Source organism: Barbus barbus, assembly GCF_936440315.1.
Source record: "Barbus barbus genome assembly, chromosome: 3".
Classification (NCBI taxonomy): domain Eukaryota; kingdom Metazoa; phylum Chordata; class Actinopteri; order Cypriniformes; family Cyprinidae; genus Barbus; species Barbus barbus.
The window spans coordinates 22,670,518-22,686,708 of NC_136731.1; the positions used below are offsets into that span (position 1 = coordinate 22,670,518).

The following is a 16,191-nucleotide window of genomic DNA, read 5'->3' on the forward strand; positions in this document are numbered from 1 at the left end:
AATGACAAAGAACATCTCATATGACCATATTGCTCATAAAAACATTCACTAAGGTTGTTTTACGGATTTGAAAATTAATTTTCTTTAAAGTAATTGTTCGAGATGTGCCTTTCTATTTGATACTGGTGTCTTTATTCACAATTTTTATTAAATAAACTTATTTATAAAACATTTCATTGTTTTATTTTACATTTCTTAACGCAAATGTGTCAAGTGCTTCTTAAGCACTGTATACAAGGCAAGAGCAAATACATTCATAAACAACTGCTATGACTGTAGTTAGAAGTACTAAAGTAAAGTATTATGATTAAAAGCACAAATTCAGTTGAAGTGCTAGTTGATCAAATACAATCATTTAATTTCTGGAGAAATGTCTCTACTCTTCATAGACATGTATTATTAGTGCTGTCAAATGATTAATTGCAATTAATCGCATCCAAAATAAACATTTGTATTTACATAATATATCTGTGTATGTTTATTATGTATATATATAAATACACAAACATACAGTATATATTTAGAAAATATTTACATGTATATATTTATATTATATATAAATATATTTAATATATAAACATAACATTTTTCTTAAATATATACATGCATGGTTGTGTATTTATATATGCATTATAAATATACACAGTACACACTCATATACTATCTGAACAAAAACTTTTCATTTGGATGCGATTAATCGTTTGATAGCACTAATACTATTTGACATTCTGGCAATATTATAATTAGTTATGTAACCTATAGGAAACTCTAAAGAATATTTGGACTAATTCTACATTCATAAGCGGTATGTAGTAGAATAATGGGAAGAACTAGATAGCAGTGATATTAGTCATAATTCAATGAGATGGCTAGCAGGGGAGTATTTTTAGAAGTATGATTAGCACAATATTATTTTTCATGTTCGGTTGATAAGTGTATATGAGGTCAACCCAGTGAATGCTGTTTCTTCAGCCTCTCAGAATGAACTCTCTCTTCTGCAGTCTTCTTGTAACTCCTGAAACACAAACAGTTTTATCTGTATGTTTTCTATTAAGACATTGCATGTAAATTTGAATTATTATATCTGAAAATTCTAATCATTGAATGTAAACTCAATCCAGTTTATTAGTTCAAAACGTGTTTGAGGTTTTGCTAATGTGTAACGCATTCCATACTGGTTTTCTTTTCTGCACAGCGATTTTTTGCTATATAATACAGTGATATTTTGATCACACTTCAGTTGACTAATGACTACATGAGATCCTGCCAAATGCATTTACAAATAAATGCAGCCAATTTTAAATGTCAGGTGACTCTTCTGGCAGGCTGCATGGCATTTCCAGTTTTGTAAGAGTCCTCCACAGACTGAATTGAATTTCAAATTCCATCAACAGCGGCATAAAAGAAAATGGAAATGGCAGGAGCAGGAGAATACGTGATCAAAGGCAGCAAAATGTGAAGAACTGACCCATGGCGCAGGAGCTGCTGGCCTGAAACGGGAGCGTTCTGGCCCTGACTGGGCTGCAGGATCCTTCAAGACAACACACAGACTCAGGAACACTGCTGGAAAACTGTAGGCAACTATAAACTATATGGTCCAGAGGGAGTACTGAATGTGTCAAATATCTGTTTTGCTTCTGTGAAGTGATTTATTGCCACTGTTGGAGTGTTTTTGTGTTCACCTTTTTGCAGGAGGACTCTTGGTCTTCTGAGCTCTTCTGGTCTGACCTGGAGATTCACCAACTCTGATGAGATACAAGAACATTTTGGAGTGAATTAGTAAGCATATAAATACATAGCATTTTAGCACAGTATTAATAAACTGTAAATAAAATAAACAACTATAAGAATTAAATATATATATAATATATATATATTGTAATAATAATATTATAATAGCAGTATTTATTTACAAATAGGGATAGATAGGCAGACAGATAGATATTGATATATATATATATATATATATGTTTTTTTTTTCAAAGGAAAACAAATATAAATTTTAAAAATAAATATATTTTTCTAAATACATATTTATATTTATTTCTATAATTAAATCAGTATATAAATGTAAATATACTTTTATTATATTAAAATATAAATATATAATATAATATAAATATAAAAATAAATGTATATTATTATAAATAAAGATGAAAATAAATGTGTATATTATTGTAATAATTATATTATAAAATTACACTTTGAAAAACAATTTAAAATATAAATAATAATATAATAAATTTATAAATAATAATATAATATGTATGTGTGTGTATACAAATAAATATATAATTATACTTTTAAAAAATACATTTATAAACAGAAAAAAAAAGAAAACATCCAACTGTCAAGTAACATTGCCAATTTTTATGTTTATTTGTTTACAAGGTATATCATTCATTTTGGACCCTGTAGATGAGCATTACATTAAATAATTAGTGCTGTCAAACGATTAATCGCATCCAAAATAAATGTTTTTGTTTACATAATATATGTTTGTGTACTGTGTATATTTATTATTTATATATATATAAATACATACAAATATATTATATATATATTTAAAATATTTACATGTATATACATTTATATTTTATATTATTTATAAATATATTTAGCTAATATATAAACAAAATGTTTCTTAAATACATGCATGTGTTTATATTTATGTACACAGTTCACACTCATATATTATGTAAACAAAAACTTTTATTTTGGATGCGATTAATCGCGATTAATCGTTCGACAGCACTAATTATAATACAGCAAAATGCATACAACATAACAGTATTGTGCTAATAAAATTCAAATTAAAGTATGTTTAATCCTGCTCACTCACCTTTTCTTTCTATCAAGAGATTTCTGGGTAGCAGCCGACAAAATCACCTTGTCCTTGGGGCTTTTTGCTTTTTCCTGCATACCAAATGAAATTGTATGTGTGTTGGAAAGAAACACTGACCCGCACAGCTGTACATTCATATGGAAATGACTTTGTACTTTTCCAAAATAGGAAGGAAACAAGCACTTCAACAATGGCCAAGGATCAAAGCTGACCGAAATGAAAGAAAGTCAAGCAATAAACATGAAAGCTAATGGCAGGTCTGTCCTGCCAGTTACCATCTCTCTGAGCTTTCTCTCGGTGCGCAGCTCTCTGTCTTGCTGCAGCAGAGACAGACGCTCCTCTAGTGTCATCGAGAAGAAGATATCATGAATGTCAAACAAGGCCGCACGCAACTGGAAGAGAAACAGGTTTCAGTACCAGTTATAATGTTGTACACACAGTTCTTTAAGTATCAGGGCATTACAGAAGTGGGACCTGAGCTCTGACGCGCTCCTGCAGAGAGAGATCCTGCTCTGACACAGAGTCGTTTCTCCTAGGAGCATCAGTGCTGAATGAACGGATAAACTCTTGCGTGTCCTGAGGAAATACACAGGTATAAGGATGATAAAACATGTAAGGCGTTAACTGGCACGTATGTGAGCTCTGTGTTGTGGTCTCACTTGTATGGTTTGCCGCAGGTGTTTGACTTTCTCTGTTTTAAGCAGGCGTCTGATCAGGAAGCCCTTCACGATGGCAGAGAGGTGACACAGTGCCCTCTGCTGCTCCGCTGTTACAACCTGCTTCACACCAATTTATAATCCCTTAGAGTCCAATACAACTGGACTTTTCTCATACTCTTTATAGAAGCTTATTTGACTCTACAGGGACTACTTTACAGTTGTAAAAGCACATTAAAATCAACCTGGCCCAGTCTGTTTCTCTTGCCGGTGCTGTGATTCAGGCCTCTCATATAAATAGGAGTCTGTTTCGAAGGTGATACCACATCTAAACTGGCTGAAGGGAAACCTAAAAGGTAAAAATACAGACAGATATACAGTTTACCCAAAAATGTCAATTACATTCATGTTGGTCTAAAGTTTAGAATTTATACTCCAAAAAAGACTGAAAAAAGTTTCAAAAAGAACTAAAAGCATCCAAAATATACTCAATGTGACTGCATTTGTGTACGTTCAATTGAATGTGTGGAATCGGCGTTATTTTAGCACAATTTATATACTATTATAGTATTTATTCATATTTTGAATTAGCTTTTATTTTTATATTTAACATTTTTAGTGTACTGTGCATATTAGCAAAAGCACATATCAAACCATTTGTTATGTGCCTTTGTCATTTTTATTAGGCTTTTTATATAGATTTCTATTTGTGACCCTGAACCACAAAACCAGTCATAAGGGGCAATTTTTTTAAATTGAGATTTCTAAAAGCTGAATAAATAAGCTTTCCATTGATATATGGTTTGCTGGGACAATATGTGGTTGAGATACAACAATTTGAAAATCTGGAATCTGAGGGTGCAAAAAAAATTGAAATACTGAGAAAATCATCTTTAAAGTTGTCCAAATGAAGTTCTTAGCAATGCATTTTACTAATCAACATTTTTTAAATTACAATATATCTTAATAGAACATGATATGTGCTTAATATTCTAATGATTTCTGGCATAAAAGAAAAATCGACAATTTTGACCCATACAATTGTTGGTTATTGTTACAAATATACCTGTGTGATTTATAACTGGTTTTGTGGTCCAGGGTCACAAATAGCTTTAATAATTTTTTATTTCAGTTTTAGTTTCAGTAATTGTAGTACTTAATTTAAACATATTTTACTTAGTTGCCAAGGAAGCATTTCTAATTTTTGTTTATATTTTTTTTCATCTAAAATTTGTACTTTATTTTATTTCAGCTTATGAACAGATTATGAATCGTATTTAATTATTTAATGCTTTTTTATTATATTTCCAATTTTTTTTATTTTTTTACTAGTTTTAGTTTTACAATAACAACACAGTTTAACAATAACACCACTGTTTTGGACCAAATGCAATGAATTAAATTTCAGTTCCTCACACAAAGCTCTTGTACAATTTTGGAAGAAAATATAGATCATGAGTCATATTGGTTATTTTTATGATCTTTTTCTGTTGTTTTGGAGCTCATCATTGTCTGCCCTCATCCACTTGTGTTCCACAGAAGAAAATAAAGAGTTTGGAAACAACATGGGGGTTAGTAAATGATGACAGAATCTTCACTCTTGGCTGAACTGTTCCTTAAAAGCATACGCATAATATATACAACCACATTTAACAAACTTCTATCCATAAACCAAATAAACATCCACTGAAACACACAGTGGTAGCAAATTTAAGACATTAATCACAGGCTGAAAGAACTGAAATAATACCAATGGTTGGCACAGGCTGTCTTGGTGATCTGTCTCCTGGGCTTAAAGGGCACATGGGGCTCAGTATAGAGTAACGTTCACCAGCTGTCCTTAATTCACACCCGTCCTCGCCCACTACAGGACTCAGACCACCCTGACTCCTCAGTCTCCTGACCCGCTCCTCCGACTCCTGAATGAGAAACAGACTAATGTCACACTGATGCTTATCAAAGACCAGGGCTCTGGTCAAATCCCCGGTCAAACCTTCATCCAAGCTGGAGTCCAGGGAAATGTTGATTATGAGTAAGCCTATATTTATTCATCACACCCAGTATTTGTGTATGTGTTATTCTATGCACAGCAGATGTTAGGATGCAGTCTTAAAAGGTAGCTGCCTAGGTAGATGGTAAGCATGACCTGACTGAGGTGCAGGTGTTCTCTCTCTTGTTCCGCCATCAGACACGACATCCGGAAAGCATAATCGTCCTCCAGAGACCTCTGCATGTCTTCTAGAGCGTGGACTTGCCATTGCATCTCATCTAAGGAAAAGACATGCGCAACTGAGAGGATACTTCATCAAAGAATGATGAAAATCTGATCTTTATTCTCAAATGAACATTCAAGTGGTTCTTTGAGGAACTGTTGTTTAACTCTTCTTATCAAGAATCATTTGTGGCCTTATTGGATTCTTGAGTAGCTATATGATTATTTGTAGTCTTCTTTATATGGTTCATTAAGATATTGATGTGACATTATTGGTTATTTATATTAGTGTTTTGGTTTCAAAATTTTTATAAAAGGGAAAACAGGGAAAAGTGTGATCAAATGTGGCAGTAAAGATATGTATAATGTTACAAAATATTTAAATTTTAAATAAAAGTTCTTTTTAACGTTCTATTTATTAAAACATTTCAAATGTATAATGGTTCCCACAAAATATTAAGCAACAACTGTTTTCAATATTGACAATAATAAGATTTTTTTTCTTGAGCAGCAAATTATCATATTAGACTGATCTCTGAAGGATCATGTGACACTGAAGACTGGAGTAATGATGCTGAAAATTCAGCTTTGACCACAGAAATAGATTACATCTTAATATATATGAAAATAGAAAAATGTCATTTTAAATAGTAGTAACATTTCACAATATCAATGTTTCTATATTTTGATCAAATAAATGCAGTCTTGGTAAGAACAAGAGACTTTTTTTAATGGTAGTGTGTATGGAAATATTTCTATACATATTTTAATAATTTATTTTCACTTTAGTACAATGACCTCATAAATGCCAATCATTTAATTTTCTAAAAATAATCTATATTTTATGAAGGAGATCATCATATTTCTGGGGACCTTGGCATTATAATGATGATGATTTCCTAAAGATCTATAACTTTAAAATGTTCTCCTATGATATCATAGGACTGAAACTCATTTTGGTTCTAAATTGAATCTTCATTTTTAACATTTGCTCTGTTCTTACCTGTTCTCCATTCTTTCAGTGCTGTGCTAATAACACCGTTTCTCTCTGTCTCAAAAGGTAGTTTGGCACGAGAAGGAGAGTCTGGGGTGATCCCAGACCCCATAAATGCTGCTACGGGACTGTCCCGTGTGAAAGTCTTGTTCATCGGTGAAGGAGGAGACAGTCGAGTGGGCGTTCTCGCAGTGACCCCAGCCATAAAGCGAGGCATTCTCTCCTGGCTCCTGTCTATGACTGGACTCTGATGACGTGAGGACAGGTGGCTATCCAGCGTGTGGCATCTCCTTCGAAACAGGGGGCTTGTGAGCTCAGGATCCACTGGAGATGTTTCCAGTCGTCCCACGACAGTCGTCTCGTTCAACCTTGAGTGATCATCATATCGACCCATACTCACATTTTCCACTCCGAGCAGCTTCCTTTCCTGCATTGCAAATGTTTTTACTTCCGGTGGCCTTGTATTCGCTGTAATGTTTGGTTGGTTGGGGTTTTCAGGGAAAGAAAAGAAGATACTCCCAGCAGAAATGGGACGAGGACATCCGCGGTGGGGTCTGGCAATTAAACTGGCATTTAGACCAGGTTCTGGGCTGATCAGGTTACTGGGAGAGGTTTGATTTGATGAGGGAATATAAAAGGGTAAACCAAAGGCAGTCCCATCCAAAGAACAGCCGTTTTGTTTATCTGACGGGCTTTCAGAGAGGATCCTGCTTGGATCAACCATTGTGTTGCTGAAGACCTTTGACCCCTGTTTACCTTGCTCTTTTTCAATAAATTCACGTGATTTCTTCAGTAGGTTCTGCAGACAAACTCCTTCCGTTTGAATTTCCTCTTGCATTTGTTTTTCTTCTGCAGATTTTCTTCTCATAACCCCAGGCAGCTCAGCTGAAGGGGTCACCGGTTGCTTATTAGACAAAATGTACGGCTCTATGGCACCAGTAGGTGTAATGTTTGCAGTATCAGGTGCTGTGAAACCATTCCTATAGTCTGTTTTTGGAGATGGAGACAGGCACTGCTCTGAAGGCTTTGGAACATCCAATATTTTTGGTGCCTATAATGCAAGTGCAACAATATGTGAGAGTACATTCACAACAAATTATAACAAATACACAATATATATATATGTATGTATGTATACAGTACAGTACATATATATATATATACATTATAGGTTAAACGTTTGAAATTTTTTTATGTTTAAAAAAAGCACTTGTGCTCCTCAGAGCTGCACTGATTTGACTAACTAGAGTAAAAACAGTATGACACACTTAAAATAATGTACAAAAGCTGTCACAGGGCAGTACCTTTTCAAGAGGTAGGTACACATTTGTTCCTTGTTTACCCCTAAAGATGCATATTGGTACCTTAAAAGTCTGTATTAGTAGTTTTTTTTAAAAGAGTACTGCCCTAGTGACAGCTATTGTACCTTGTTTTCTAAAAGTGAACAAACTGTGAATATATTTATCAGTTTAAATTATTTCTGAAGGATCATGTGACATTAAAGACTGGAGTAATTATGCTGAAAATTCAGCTTTGCATCACAGGAATAAATTACATCTGAATGGAAAACAGTTAAACTGAAATAATAGTAATACTTCACAGTAGTATTGTTTTTACCAAATAAATGCAGCCTTGGTGACCATAAGAAACTTCATTCTTAAAATAAAATAAAATTTAATGTCTGGGTTAAAAACAAACAAAAAAATCATAAAAATATAAAAATATACATATAAAAAAATAAAATAAAACACTTGGAACCCCCCCCCCCCCCCCTGTAATATATCAGTTTTAATAAAAATAAATTAGTCCCTGGTACATAAAAGTGCCTATAATTGATGAAACACCTACATTTCACTGCTGGTTATACTTCGTATAATTGTGTATGTGACAAATACAAATCTTGAATCTTGAAACACTAATTTTCTTACCTTATTTGTCCAAAGAATGGTCTGAATCTGATCGAGGAGGTTTTTATTGTAATGAATCTGTCTCTCAGCCTCCATTTTCTTGTATTCAGCTATCTCACTTCTTTGTTTCTCACTTAGCTGGAGACAGAAGGCAAAAATCAATCAATCATTCAACAGACAGCTTCAAATAAGAGACAATGCTCTACTAATTTTGAATCTGCAAATTGAACTTAAACATTAAGATTATTATTAATAATGTTTTATTACTATATTTTTCTTGTGCTAAGACTTTCTTTTGAGCTTAAAATTTATAATCACAAAGAATATGATTTGTCAAAAATTATGACAGAGACCTTACATGAACCATTTGTATTGCAGTCACACTGTGTAACATTAAACCTAACATTACGACACATAAGAAAAAAAATACAGTCTCAGAAAAAGGGTACAAAGTTGTTACTGGGCAGTACTAGTAATAAAAGCTAAAAGGTACCTCTCTGTACCTTGCTTACCCCTAAATGGTACATGATATTAGTACCTTAAAACTACATATTAGTAATTCATATTAGTACCCTGCTTTTGAGAGAGTACCTTTTTTTTCTGAGAGTCCACAGCATACAGCCTACACATCTGCCTCCCTTGTCATGTAAAAAATCTTTTACTCACAACAGGGGACAAAACCGGCCTGCCATGGATGCAGATGAGCGAGTGCGCCACCCCTCGAGCAGGTGCGGTACTGCAGCTCTTCTCATGCATCATTTCCGACTGCAGTTTAGACAGAACGCGTGCGCAGAAATCCTCATAGCTGTCCATGATTTCTCGACACAGCTGGAGCAGCCTAAATATTGAAACGCAAACGTTCGAGCAAGTGTTATATCTCAATATCTGCTATAGGCTAGACTGAAACATTCAGTAGATTGGGCTTGCGCCGTTCTGCTAACAATAAAAGCTTTTACATTTAGATTTTAAACAAACTAGCCTATTCTAGCAAAGCTCTAGGGAATAAATGGCTCCACATTCCCCTGCTCTTTTATCTGTAAAGCTGTGTTTGCTAACAGATGTTAAAATCTCAGCATCAGCACCTACCTTTAGGCTATATCACAATGCAGGCTAGAGCTTCGGTTTGAATATTATATAAGAAATTATATAAGAAAAATCAATGTAAAGCTTTCCTTACCCACAGATGCGGCTGTAGCACTGTGTGAGATGGCGCTGTGCTGATGTTTATAGTATTGGACGTACAGATGCGATTCGCTTAATCTTTAATAACGAAGCTAGTAAACTAGATTAGGTTACACTAGCCTATATCACATGCTGTAGGGAATAGTTTGTCCGCAGAAGATGATTTCATAGGCTATCCTAAACCCCGCATCTGTGTCTGTATTGTGGTCTTCATCTGCAGCACCGCCCCGCGTTACTCGCCGTCAGTTCATTTGGACGTAAAACCAACAGGAAATTCCTTCACACCTAATACATTTAGATTAATTCATTTTCACACTATCTTTACTATAGAAGGCCTATTAATTTGTTACAAATTCACATAATGATTCCGTTAATATGTAGGCTAAGCCTACAGGCCTACATTGATTTTTTTTTTTCCATTAAATGTTTAGAATTAGAATAGTTATATTTATGTAGAGTCAAATTACTCAAAATTGAATCATTAAATGTTGAAATATAAAAAATAAATCTTTAAACGCATAATCAAATACATAAATGCAGAAATAAAATAAATAAATATTCATTCATTCATTCCACATTTCATTTTCAGGATTATGGGACATGCCGACACCCATAACTCTGAAAATTAAATGTGCAGAAAATGAATGAATGAATGAATATTAATTCATTTAATTATTTATTGATGCATTTATTCATGTATTTAATTGTGTTAAACGATTTATTTTTATATTTCAACATTTATTTAATGATTTAATTTTGGTAATTTGACCCTCCATACCATATTAGACCTGAAATGAATTAATAAATGAATGATCAAATAAATATAAAAAAATAAGATGTTTCTCGTACTCAAGATGTCATTGTTTGTAGCAATATGGTAAAAAATAAAAATAAATAAATAAATGTAATTTCTGCAGTTAGTAGAAATGAAAATAAATGAATTCATAGTAAGGGTTTTTTAACCTTGCTTGAAAAAAATGCAGACCTAAATGATCTGTATTTCGCTTATGATATTGATTTACTGTAAAAAAATAATGCTTTTAACTATTTTAATAGCAAATGAAAAAAAAATCTGTTACTGCTCATTACTGAGTAAAAAAAACTAGCCTATTTATAAATATATAACTATTTTAATGGGCTAAAAAGGAAGGGTGTAATAGGCTATTCACGATTTACAATTAAATCGATATATATATATATATGGTTTTATATATATATAATGGTTTAAAAAAAATGTAGATAAATTGTCAATAATCCATACAAAACACTAGAGGTGTTTCAAAGAATCCTGTCGTGTTCTGGTAATTAGTTAATTAGTTTTCCAATAGGTAAAGACTGTCCTGCGCTGCTGTAGTTGCTGTGGGCGGGGCTTCCCATCACGCCTCGCTGCGCGCGCGCGCCGCTCCCTGCTCAAACGCGCCGCTCGCTCTCGTGCAGGCTTCACGCTTCATGTACTCACAGATAACGTTACACAGTGAAGTGTAACCGGACGCGGTCTTACAGGAGTCGCTCGTGTCGTCGACCTCCACGCTCTTTATGAGTCAGGCGTTTGTATTTGAAGGACTGTAGGGTATCATACTTACACCCGTGGACTCTGACCCGCCGCCGCCTGGGTGAGTTTGCAGAAGTACTTCAGGAAGAAACAAACTAAACGATTAGCGAGTATACTGACTTATCTTGTTATTCGGTGTGATTATCTCTCACTTTTAAATAATAGTGAACAGGCTGACAGCGTTTCAAGTGACTTATATGAAGTATTAAATTATACCTCATTTGAAAGGCAGCTTGATATGTAACGTTAACTTGGTGTATAGCAGCATTATATCGCAGTTTGCTTCAAATCTGCTTTGTTCTCTGTAACAGTGAGTTTTAAGCTATAATTTGAGGTAAGGCGGTAACTCCACCCTGTTGTACATTCATCCCTCAAACACGTTTCATTATGAGGCAGTGCTCCGAGAGGCAGTGCTCCGAGAGGCCGCTAGGTGGCGCTGCTGCGCCGTGGATTTGGCGGGTGGTGGTTGCTGAATACAGTCATGCAATATCAACAAGAGACACACAAATCTCATCATGCAATTCATTGTGTTGCTGTAGTGTACTTTGACCTTTGAATTGTGTGAAAGTTTGCATGAAAGTTTCACTTGTAGACTGTGAGCCAACTGCAAGATTTCAAGCATTGCTTGGATGTCCACTTTTACATTTTTTTTTTTTTTTTTTTTTAAGAAATACATGGTTTGCAGTTGTGCATCTGCTCTTTACTCAAAATGATCATTTGTGTTTCTTGGCTCCATTTGACCACATTTTCTGAGTAAGGTCTGCTTGTGCCTTGCAGTGTTTCACATCTGAATTTGTCTTGGGGAATCAAAGTTTAACAGTCTGTCTCTTTCTATTTTTGCCATTTTCTGTAGGCCTACAATGGATTGGGTTTGTGATTTGCAAAGAGAAGTGGATTGTTTTTGGAGTGTAGTGCCATTGACTGATGGTTTAATGGCTGTTAGGGACATTGCGTGTTAAAACTAGAGAAAAATCAATTCTGTGACTGTCTTTTGGAATTGCTTTGCTTGATATTGCAAGACTTTATTTTTCTGTATTCAACATCAGAAAGATCAGGCCCTTTCTGACAGAGCATGCTGCGCAACTTCTTGTCCAGGCCCTGGTTGTTTCTAGACTGGACTACTGCAATGCTCTTCTGGCTGGTCTGCAATCAAACCTCTACAAATGATTCAGAATGCAGCGGCACGACTGATCTTCAACGAGCCCAAAAGAGCGCATGTTACACCTCTTCATCTCTTTGCACTGGCTACCAGTGGCAGCTCGCATCCAGTTCAAGTCACTGATGCTTGCGTACAGATCTACCACAGGCTCTGCACCCTCCTACTTCCACTCGCTATTACGAACCTACATCCCTTCCAGAAGTATGAGATCTGCTAGTGAGCGACGCCTTGTGGTACCATCACAGAGAGGCTCAAAATCACTCTCCAGAACATTCTCGTTCACCATTCCTGGCTGGTGGAATAATCTTCCCACTCCTATCCGGAACGCCGGATCTCTGGCAACCTTCAAGCAACAACTGAAAACTCATCTCTTTCGGCAGTACTTGACTTCATCCTAAACTCAAAAAAAAAAAAAAAACACACAACTTTCCCTCTATCTTTCTCTCCACCTACTAGTTTGTACTTATTTGAACAATGACTGAGACTTGGTGTTACGAGCACTTCCTCTGTCTGATTGCCTCTTCAAGATGAATCGCTTTTTATATTCCCCAATTGTAAGTCGCTTTGGATAAAAGCGTCTGCCAAATGACTAAATGTAAATGTATTGGAGATGAAGTCAATTAATGGCTGGTTTTAAACTTTGGCACAATGGATTGGTAAATAAAAAATTGGATGACTTAATTTAATTAATTAGTCTACAGTAAGTTAGTGGTAAATAAATGTCCGAGGTGAAAAAAATATATTATTATTATTTTTTTTATTATATATATTAGAAAGCTTAAAACTATTTATTTTTGCTTTTTACACCTTTTTAACAAAACACTTGGAAAATAAGCGTATTAACGTTATTTTTGTATGAATTGTATTTTTATTGTATTTTATAAACTAACAGATACGAATGAGTGGCATATTTGTCCGACAAAAAAGCGCAGTTTTGCGAGAGACGGTGTGACTACAGTCAGATTCAGGTTGTGTTTTTTTATTAAATTGTATTTGGTATTTAATCGTAAATATTGACCAACAAGCTCTCTTTCAATTTATTTACTGTGTGTTTTGACTCCAAAAGCCCGTATTTGCATCGCTGCACGCTTGAAGTGGGTTTGTTGACGGACGCTTTTGAATCCTCTACATCCAAGACTGTGTGACGTAGAGCGGGAAGGCGTGGCTCGCGTCTTTTCAACCAATAGATTCAAAGTATGCCGCGTGATTGACAGTTGAGTCTGGAAAATAGGAGGAACGACTTTATCCTTCTGGCTTTACTCTGTTGTGGAAGCCATTTTGGGATTTTCCTGGTAGTAACTGTGAGTCAGGATCGTAACTTTTGTCTAATTCGGTTCTGGTGTTTGGACACACGATTGTTTCTGTTTTTATTTTTATGTTTCCGTCGAGATGCGGCGCACATTTTGCGCATCCTTGAACTGGATTGTCATTTCTGAACTGGACTACCTTCAAAACAACAAGAGATTATAGAAGCTGATGGTCAAACTGGCAAGTGCTGGAATATTTTGTTATGCTTTCATTCAAGCCATATACACAGAGACGGTGATATTTTAGGTGTGTTGTATACAGTCTTTGGCGGACAGTCAGTGAAGCTCCTTTCTTTCCAAACTCTTGACAGAAAACATGTCCCTGGATTAACTGTCATACACGCAATCAGGGTTTTATTTCTGTAAGATATGATTTATTATATACATCTTAAGACGTAAACACTATTGAAGTGCGCCGAGACCCCTTTACGCATTGAGATAAAACAATTGCGCTGATACAGTGTTGCAATCCAAGGCTGTGTGTCAAAACCTAGTGAGTTGCCTACATAGTCAGCATTGTAGACTCATTCTAAACAATGAAATCGAGTCGCTTTTGGGGCATCGAATCGAAAGCTCCTTGATATGCAAATACGAGTCGATTTGAACGTCCAAAACGCGTCTGCGATTCCCAAAAGTGCTGTCTAGTTAGGCTGATCACTGCTTTGAGACGCAACCAATGTTATGAGCTAGATATGAGACGTCAAATCTGGAGAGTTGTGCCTCTATCTTGTTTATACATGCAAATGCACCTTTTCCAGAAGAGATAGATTTGCAAAAGGCGATGAAGGTGTGAATAGAACAAGATAAAAGCATAAATCCTGACTTTTTTGTCTGCCCAATACATAAAGAAAGGAGCTCATGCTTTTCACCATTGACTTGTTTTATTGCATTATTAGTGGCAGGTCATATTTGAAACATAGCTGTGCTTGTTTGGGCTTGTGAAATGTGCATTTTAGACCAGAAAAAGAGGTGGAAAAGATTTTCTCTGGATGTTCAGCCTGTCTCTTGGGTACTGAAGAGTGGTTTTCTGGATCTCCTGTGGTTTTGAGAATGTCAAGACATGCATTTAGAGGAAAGGTAAACAAAATGAACATGAAATTTGACTTTGGGTAATTTAGAGTATTCTTATTATCTGAATATTGTGATAATCGACACCATAGTGTTTTGCTCAATCAAATGTTTATTTTTTCAGCACTTTGAAAAGATCCAGGACAGTTTTGACTCTTCATCTCAACTTCATAATGAGTTTAGTACTCACAATAGTACTTGTAGATAACGAGTAAAATTTAAAGTTGAAAGTTAAACTCTTATGTTTTTGTTTAGGTTAGCTTATGGTCTGCTATTCTCCAGATGGCTAAACAAAGCATTCAGTTAAGTTAATGATGGCATAACAAAACAAACCATGCAAAAGTAGGGGGTTTTTAAATGATCAAATAAAATCATAATGTTTCATGGAAATTTAAGTAGCTATTTGCAGTAAGAGTTTAGTTTTCATTCGTTAATGCATAGGGTATCGTGAACTAACAACAGCAATTTTTACAGCATTTGTTAAATAATCTTTATTAAGGGTTAATGTTTATTTATAAATATACTTTTGGTAATTCACATAGTAATTAATGATGTTTAATTATTTGTTTATAACTTGGTAATTAAATTACAAAAATAACTTTGTATTTATTAAATGTAAATGTATTAATAATAATAATATTAGCCTATGTTAATAATCGCTGTACAAACATTGTGCATATTTACACTGGTAAAAAGGATTTTTCAAAGATGTAAAAAGAGAAAGACAATTAGAGTACATTTTACAAGCAAATGCTATTTTAATTTTTCTACAACATTTTGTTTAATTCAATGTGTTTCTTCCTCTTTATAATTGTGAAATGTTCTAGCAATTTCTGAGTTTTTTCTGCTTTTTTTTTTCTCTGTGTAGTTCATGACACCTAATTAATGAATTGTAATTAAACTCTTGCCAATATTTCTATAGTGGATATAAGTGTAGCTAATAATGCTGAGCTATAAAATCATATTTAATTGCCAGGGGATTGCGCTTTGTGAATGAAGTTTTTATAAATGTATCAGAAGTCTTCATTCGCTGTCCTGTAAGTGCTAGTCACACTGGACAGTTGTTGATTTTTGAAGGTGTAGGTGTGGTCTGTCACTTCCTGTTTGACCAGCAATAGCAGAAAGTGTTTCCACATTAAAAAGCACAGTTTACTATGAAAGAGCTGCTGTCTATAGTTACCACTAGCTTTGTGTTCAGTCACCTGTATGCGACTAAACAATTAAATTAAAGTTGTTCCTATGTTGCTGATCAGGATTCCACCCAGAGGCAGGCTGAACCGCAGACCGTGTGTGTTTGTGTATTCATTGT

The 16,191-nt window shown here is 34.7% G+C and overlaps 2 protein-coding genes across 5 annotated transcripts in view; one reads left to right on the forward strand and one right to left on the reverse strand.

Annotated features, from left to right (window-relative positions):
- Positions 1–734: 734 nt before the first annotated feature.
- Positions 735–9,427, reverse strand: ccp110 (centriolar coiled-coil protein 110; the record flags this gene model as incomplete). Its single annotated transcript, XM_079399050.1, has 13 exons — positions 735–1,015; positions 1,469–1,531; positions 1,683–1,745; positions 2,843–2,916; positions 3,121–3,237; positions 3,320–3,421; positions 3,505–3,621; positions 3,747–3,850; positions 5,252–5,420; positions 5,648–5,769; positions 6,717–7,758; positions 8,636–8,752; positions 9,281–9,427. 13 exons carry the CDS (start codon positions 9,425–9,427, stop codon positions 946–948), a joined length of 2,307 nt encoding a protein of 768 aa, XP_079255176.1. The 3' UTR covers positions 735–945.
- A 1,811-nt stretch (positions 9,428–11,238) lies between these two features.
- The window catches only part of sun1b (Sad1 and UNC84 domain containing 1b), a 50,065-nt gene continuing 45,112 nt past the window's right edge, over positions 11,239–16,191 (forward strand). The window contains exon 1 of one of the 4 annotated variants that reach the window (XM_079379947.1): positions 11,239–11,409. The gene's annotated coding sequence lies outside the window, so the exon portion shown is untranslated. Of the gene's footprint in view, positions 11,410–13,712; positions 13,996–16,191 lie in introns of those variants that run through there. The other 3 variants (XM_079379945.1, XM_079379946.1, XM_079379944.1) reach the window with 3 other exon arrangements.